Below are 8146 nucleotides of genomic sequence, written 5' to 3' on the forward strand. Positions count from 1 at the left end.
TGAGTATGAAATACACACCAAAGTTGTTGGACTCTAGTCAGCCTCTGAACAGAGAACAGAACAAATAAGGAATGATAGCTTGGAAGTGGGTCTTGGTGTCATTCATCCAATGTGAGTTTTAGATAGAGAGGAATGGACATACACGAGGTATATAATGACAGGAAATTTGTCTTTCATGAGTTTTAATATAGTTCATTAAATCCTTACACATAGCAGGGCGGTGGTGGCGCACGCCTTTTATCCCAGCATTTGGGAGGCAGAGGCAGGTGGATTTCTGAGTTTGAGGCCAGCCTGGTCTACAGAGTGAGTTCCAGGACAGCCAGGACTATACAGAGAAACCCTGTCTCGAAAAACAAAAAACAAAAACAAAACAAAATAAAAAAAATTATTACACATAATGTCTCCAAAATTACTATTGTCATTATTTTTTTACACCTGATTTTTTTTTTTTAAAAAAAAAATCTTTGGCTTGGTTTGCTTTTTGAGACAGGGTTTTTCTGTAGCCCTGACTGTTCTGGAACTCACTTTGTAAACCAGGCTGGCCTCGAACTCAGAGATCCAGCAGCATCTGCATCCCAAGTACTGGGATGAATGGTATACACCACCACCACCTGGCATACCTGTGTTTTAAACCGTTCTAGTCTTATGTATTATGTCAAAATGGTAAGATTGAATTAAGATGGGCAGCACTCGAACACTAACATGTAAATTATAATTTTAGAAATATCCTCCAATCAGAAACTGACAGACTAACCTCACGCTGTCTGGAGTGGGAGAAGAAGCTGGAACTGGACATTCCGGATGAAGGTAAGAAAAAGTCATCTTAGTTCTGTTTCTTTTGTTGCTTTCATTCATTGTATCGGTTTCGGTTGTAGAAGGGCTCCCTCAGCACAGGCGCCATGGTCTAGAGCTCACTCTGTACTTCAACCTTGAACTTCTGGTCATCCTTTTCACCTCCCAAGGGCTGGCTTACAGGTGTGTCCAAACACACCTGACCACAAAAGTGGTTATGTTGTGTACGAGGGGTATGTGTGTGTGTGTGTGTGTGTGTGTGTGTGTGTGTGTGTGTGTATTTTGGTCTTTTTTTGTAGTGGTGGTAATAGAGATTCAACACAGGATTTTGTATGTGCTGAGAAAATACTCGACCATCAAGCCATATCCACAGCCCTTATTTCTTTTCATTTCAAAATCAAAACTCTAGTGTTGTCCAACTTTTTAGTTTCAGTATTATTGACAATTCCAGGAGCTGTTTAGCATATGTACCCTAATATTTCTATGCTAGAGAACTACACAACCTTTATATATTTTGTTTTTTTAATGTGAACTTATATATAGTGGTGTTATCTGGTATCCCTTTAATCTTAGCGTTCAGGAGGCAGAGGCAGGTGTATCTTGAGTTCAAGGCCAGCCTGGTCTACAGAGCAAGTTCCAGGACAGCCAGGGCTACACAGAAGAACCCTGTCTCAAAAAAACAATAACAAAATAAGAAAAACATATATATTTGTGTGTGTGTGTGTGTGTGTGTGTGTGTGTGTGTTCTGAATTATAATTATGTAAATCAGTATGAAAACAAATTTTGGCAAAGGTCCTTTAGTCCCATTATTTGGGGAAGCTGTTTATAAAAAGTTACCAGTACAAGGTTCTTGGATACTTATGTGCCTTGGCTGTGTGAGGTTGAAGTCTCATAAATACAAGTAGAGGGAATTATCTTCACTGGGAAGCTGTATATGGTTGAGGTGCACATTGCTAATTGTTACTGCTTCTTGAAGCAAGGAACTTGTGCTCAGTATTTATGGCTAAGTTGTTTTGGGTAGTCATTTTTGTTTTGCTGTAAGAATTTGATTCTGTGAGCTCTAGGGTATTGAGGTTAAGTCTTAGTTGTCTGGCTTGCTATAAAGGCCTCTTTTTATTTTACTTCTTTAGCTAAAGATCTTATCCGCACAGCAGTTGGTCAAACAAGACTCCTTATTAAGGAGAGGTTCAGACAGTTTGAAGGACTGGTGGACAATTGTGAATATAAACGAGGCGAGAAGGAGACGACCTGCACAGATCTGGATGGATTCTGGGATATGGTTAGTTTTCAGGTATGTGTCAGGTGTGCTGTCCACATTTGCTTGTAACATCAGTAAATTGGAAAGATAGTAGTTCAGCTACTTAGAATGTCAGGAGTAGCTATCAGGAGGCCCCATGTTGTCAGAGTCTGTGATAATGGTCCATGTGAGGAATGAGCTGGTGCAGTTACTAATTCCTGTTGTGTGCCAGGCATTGTAGTTAGAGATTACCAAAAGGCAGGAGTAGAGCATGGCATGGTGGCACACATGGTGCCTAATCCCAAGCAAACACAGGTGGGTCTGTGAGTTCGAGGCCAGCCTGGTTTACAATTCCAGACAGCCGAGGCCATACAGAGAAACACAGAGAATCTGACTCCCTCTTAACAGCACCCATACTCACATACAACACTCAGGTACACACATATAACATATACACATAAAATAAAATCAATCTTGAAGGAAAGAAAACAGAACAGGCAGGTCAGTTCTGTGTGGCAGCATACACCTTTAGTCCCATCTCCCTGGGAAACTAAGTCTATAGAATTTGCATTCAGAATTGTATTCAGAATTACAAACAATATACAGGTGATTTCTACTGTACAGAAGGATATACATAGGTTATGTGCAAGTGGCAGGGAGTCTCACTGGTGTGTGTGGTGCTGAGGACCTGACCTGGGGCTTCCCCTCTGCCAGGCAGGCACTGCCATTAAATTGTACCTACTTCTCTGGATTTGGAATTTGTTGGGTTTTCTCTCCACCCCTTCCTCACTTCCCCTCTCTCTCCATCCCCTTCCTTAAAAAATGAGAAAGCAAGCATGAAAATGAACAACCCAATTTAAAAATTTGGAAAGAAGGCCTGAATTGGATGCCTTAGCACAGAACAGAAGCAGATGGCGACTAGTGAAATATGGTAAGCTTCTGAAGTGAAGCTCGGCACCGCTTGCCAATTAGCAAGTAAAGCATAAGGTAGCAGTTACGCAGACAGTCTGGGAGAGTTGTCCATATATGACATCCTTTATGCAGGGCTTAAAGGTTTCTAGACCAAATATGTCAGCAGTTTTACTATAAAGGTTCTTAATTTGAACCAGGCGTGGTGGTGCACACCTTTGATCCCAGCGCTCAGGAGGCAGAGGCAAGCAGTTCAAAGTCAGTGGGGTCTAGAGATAAGAGTTCCAGGATAGCCAAGATTGTACTGAGAAGGCTGCACAGAGAAACCTTTCAAAACAAAAATCTTGAACACACAATTTACAGTGACTTAAACTGAATAACCCCCAGCAATTGGGAGGTAGAGGCTGAAAGATCAGGAGTTCCAAGTATTTTCTTGGACTATATAGCAAGTTGTGGGTCATCCTGGGTTGATGTGAGTCTCTCTTTCTCCCTCCCTCCCTCCCTCCCTCCCTCCCTCCCTCCCTCCCTCCCTCTCTGTCTCTCACGCACATGCACAGACCACCACCCTATACATATATCCGCACACAGGATTTTAAGTTTTATAACTTACCAGTTCTGGATCGCCATTATCTGATATTTGACATGGTCATTCATTTTAGACTCCTAAAGTAGCCATTTTTACATAGCATTAATTGGATGAACTCCGGCTTTTATTACCAGGTCGATGATGTAAACGGAAAGTTCAACAACCTGATCAAACTTGAGGAGTCTGGATGGAAAGACAATAATCCAAGCAAAAAAGTCCTCCGGGTAGGTTTGTGCATTCCTACCCAAGTTTCTAGCACAGAGTCGTCTCTGATTTTTGTGTTTAAAGATATATTTATTTCTGTGGGTGGGCGGGGTGGTCTGGCTGTGCCGTGAGGTGCAGACGAGGATCAGAGGACAAGTTTGAGGCATTGCTTCTTCACTTCTACCGTGTAAACTTTGACTACTCACAAAATTTCATATATTGCTTATTACCTTCTGATTGCCTTGTGGGCAGGGGAGCAAGGATATAATCAACACAAAATGTAAGACGTTTCCTTCCAAAGAGAAGAAGGTAACAGATGAGTGGTGGACTTGGGGCGCCTAGGTGACTTATGTTCCTAGACAGTGGGCAGATAGGCATGTGTTTGTTTTATCCTGAGAGCGGGACCTGTATCGAGATGTGTGGTGTAGTAGCTTTCTATGCGCTTATGAGAGGCTAGGCAGAATGATTACCATGAGTTCAGGGCCAGCGTGGGCTATATAGCAAGTATCAGGACAGCAAGGACTATATATAGCAAGACTGTGTTGTACAAAACCAGAACAAATCTCTTATGTCTATGTATTTGCTTGTAATTGCAATAGCAGTAGATAATTTGTGTTTTGTTAATGCTGAGCTCTAGAGAGTCACATGTTAACTTTCTAGCAGTCCAATTAGCTGAGCGCTATACTCATAGTTTATGGTTGAAAATTTCAAAACTCCATAGATTAAATCATTCGCTCAAGGCTTCCATCCCAGGGTTGATTTCCGAGCCCATGCTCTTAGTGGGCAGACCACACCCCCTTACTGTTTGCATGCTTCTTGTGGGACACACTGTGGGATGACAGATGTTATGTATTTCTTCATTATGCTTATGAGGTTTTCCATTTTTCCTGTAAAACATGCCTTGTTAATCTAATAAGAATCCACTTAGGGGGGCTTAAGAGCATGTGCTGCTCTTTCTTGCATACGGAGAGTAGCTTGCAGGGGCCTGTAACTCCAGCTCTAGGGCCTTGATGCTCTCCTCTGAACTCTGGGGGGGCGCCTGCACTTATGCACATTCTCACACACAATTTAAGACCTTTTTAAAGTCCATCTTACTTATGCCTCAAATGGATGTTTATCAAACCAAATGGTTAGTTTTCTTCTGATTTTAGAAGTACACTTATACTGTGTTATGCAAACAAAGCTGTTCTGCATTCTGTCTCAGTAAAGAAACTTTATTATTTCCTCTCAGTACAAAGATCTGAGAGAAATGGTTAGATCGTTGAACACATTTTAAATCGTCTGTAATAGTAAAGGATGTTATTCATAAGAGGGGCTAGTATAACGATACTTGTTTTTTGGGATGGGTCTTACTAAGTATCCCAGCCAGAATTCAAACATAGAATCTGTTGGGGTCCAGGAATCATCCCATACCACACAAATACCGATCTCAGTTAAACAGATACGGTTTATTGAACGCATACTCCAAGACTGACCAACCAGGGCAATGGCTCAGAACTGCACTGGACATTGCTCAGGGCCGGCTTATAAAGGCTAAAACCACAATGAGCTCATATACAGATCCAGAAGTGCTGCCTGGTGGTTGGCCCTAACTCAAGCTATTTTAAGCATAACAGTTCATATTGATCTTTAATTTGATGGGTCCTACGTGAAGCTTATAGTTTTGGAATTTCAGATTAACAAACTTCATAACATTCAGAACATGACAGGTTACGTGGGAAGCATGACCCTCATCTGAGTCAAGTTATTTTCTGTATCAATTGCTGTCAGGCATATTATAGCAACAATATGAAATAGCTGAGGGGGCATGGAACAAAATGGCTACAGCTATGCTGGGGGTGCAGGAGCAGGCTTCAACAGACTCCTCCTGCCTCAACTTCCAGGATGCTGGGATTACAGGCTTGCACTGCTCCTTCTGACTTATTGTGGTTTTTTTTTTTTTTGGATGTTTTATTTACATTTCATATGTTGTCCCCTTACCCCACCCCCCCACCCACCCAGGAACCCCCTATCCCCTCACCCCTCCTCCTGCTTCTCTGCGGATGTAACCCCTACCTACCCCCCCACTCCCACCTCCCCCCACCCTCAAATTCCCACCCCCTGGGGCGTCCAGCCTTCATGAGGCCAAGGATCTCTTCTCCCACCTATGCCCAGCAGGGCCCTCCGCTCTTACATATACAGCTGAAGCCATGGGTCCCTCCCTAAGTGCTCCCAGGCTGGTTGTTTAGACCCTGGGAGCTCTGGTTGGTTGGTATTGTTGCTCTCCTCATGGGGCCACAAACCCTTTCAGCTCCTTCAGTCTTCTCTCTAACTCCTCCATTGGGAACCCCATTATCAGTTCAATGGCTAGTTGTGAGCAGCTGCCTCTGAATATGTCAGACTCTTGCAGACCTCTGAGGAGACATCTATATCAGGCTCTTATCAGCATGCACTTCCTGACTTCCACATCAGCATCTACCTTTGGTGAATGCACATGGGATGGATACTCAGGTGGAATGGTCTCCAGACGGCTCCTCCTTCAGTTTCTGTCCCTCACTTTGTCTCCATATTTGCTCCCTTGAGTATTTTTTTTGTTGCTCCTTCTGAGAAGGACCGAATCACCCCCACTTGGTCTTCCTTCTTCATGAGCTTCATGTGGCCTGTGAGTTGAATCTTGGACATTTCAAGGTTCTGGGCTAATATCCAATCATCAGTGAGTGTATATACCATGTGTGTTCTTTTGTGATTGGCTTACCTCACTCAGGATGATAATTTCTAGTTCCATCCATTTACCTAGGAAATTCTCGAATTCATTGTTTTTAATAGCTGAGTAATACTCCATTGGTATTTCTTAATTGAGTGTTTAGCTCTCAAAATAATTTATCAGTGGCTCTATCACATAAGAATTGTAATTCTGCCTGTGACCACCAGATGTCCCTCCTACATTATTTAGTTCTACAGTTTGGTTGGCTGGGGAGAACATTTTGAAACCTCAAAGCCCTCCTACCCCCAGTGACACACCTCCTCCAACAAAGGCATACCTACTTCAGCAGGGCCACCTCTACTTCTGTCCTAGCAGTTCTCGTGACTGAGGACTAGCCATTCCAACGCATGAGCCTATGAGGGTTGTTTGATCCACACGACACAAGGTGATACTCACTGGTGGGGCGATGCCCCCTTTAATATCAGCTGGTCCTGAGGCTGAGATGGATGTGCATTCAAGCCAGCAGGGACAACATAGTTAAAGGGGCTACAGACTTACTTCAGTGGAAGAAAGATTTCCTGTTATGTACAGGTCTCTGGGGTCAGTCCTTAGTACCACAGGAATGAGAGAAGGTGGTAATGAACACACCTTTAATTATGGTTTCTCCTTGCAGAAAAAAATTGTGCCTGGTAGAACTGGCAAAGCAAAACAGGATGATGATGGGCGAGCAGCAGCTAGGAGTCGTCTCGCCGCCATAAAGAACACAATGAAAGACAGGCTGCGACAGGAAGCCCAAGCCCACACGGCAGCTCCAGAGACACCAAAGGAAGTTGACAAAATAGTGTTTGATGCTGGGTTTTTCAGAATCGAGAGTCCTGTTAAGTCGTTCTCAGGTTTGTAGTTTTGCTGAGACTTAAGGATTTGGGCCTAGTGAGGGCTTGAGTAAAAGGAGAAAGTGACTTTCACATGAAAAGACCCTGTGCGCTGACTTCTAGAGGTCGGCTCCTGGCTGGCAAGTCCACATGCGCAGCACGTTCTGAGAGGCATGCTCATACTTGTGAGTCATTTATCTTTTAAGATCCTGTTCATGTTTTCCAAGTGATGTTATAGCTGCTGCTGCCATGCAGTCCCAGTCTGTGTGTGAGGTTCGCTGCCAAGCTAGGTTAGGGTTACAATGCAGAGGAAGCAGACCTGAGCTATCACGCTTCCTTCAGCTGTGCGGGAGACTGCAGCCCCTCTGATGGAGTGGGGGAACTGAGCTGCTGCATTTGAGATCCTTGGGCTCAAACTCAGCTTGACATGTGTTGGGCAAGCGCTTGTCCCTCCAGATACAGCCTTTCTTTCTGAAAGCCTCTCTTTTTAGACAAGGGTTGGCTAAGTTTCCCAGGCTGTCCTAGGACTCACACAGGCCTGAAACTTGCTGTGGTCCTGCTGCCTGAGCCTCTGGAGGGTCTCTGCACATCACTGTGTTCAAATGTTTTCCTGTACACTGCACACTCGAGGTCATTCTCTTACCTCCAACTAGGACCAGTTCTGGGGTTGGAACAGTTTATTAGTAAATACTTGCTTGTTCCCTTGTTCCCATGACTAACCTGTGTTTCAGCTGTTTGATAACCATTGACAGCAGGATACAGCCAATGTCTCAACTTTACCAGGAAATACTCTGCTGTGTGTGCTAAATGACCAAAGGAACTTGTTAAGAGACTAGGTTTTCTCTCCCTCTCCCTCTCCCTC

The 8146-nt window shown here is 43.8% G+C and overlaps 1 protein-coding gene across 1 annotated transcript in view; it reads left to right on the top strand.

Moving 5' to 3' along the window:
* Dlgap5 (DLG associated protein 5) overlaps nucleotides 1–8146 on the top strand; it is a 39709-nt gene that overhangs the window by 24101 nt on the left and 7462 nt on the right. Inside the window, exons 11-14 of the mRNA XM_028758586.1 lie at nucleotides 722–807; nucleotides 1924–2084; nucleotides 3660–3749; nucleotides 7086–7305. Coding sequence (XP_028614419.1) covers nucleotides 722–807; nucleotides 1924–2084; nucleotides 3660–3749; nucleotides 7086–7305 — 557 coding nt within the window. The remainder of the gene's footprint in view (nucleotides 1–721; nucleotides 808–1923; nucleotides 2085–3659; nucleotides 3750–7085; nucleotides 7306–8146) is intronic.

This window comes from Grammomys surdaster, unplaced genomic scaffold, assembly GCF_004785775.1.
Source record: "Grammomys surdaster isolate TR1022 unplaced genomic scaffold, NIH_TR_1.0 126198, whole genome shotgun sequence".
Lineage (NCBI taxonomy): Eukaryota > Metazoa > Chordata > Mammalia > Rodentia > Muridae > Grammomys > Grammomys surdaster.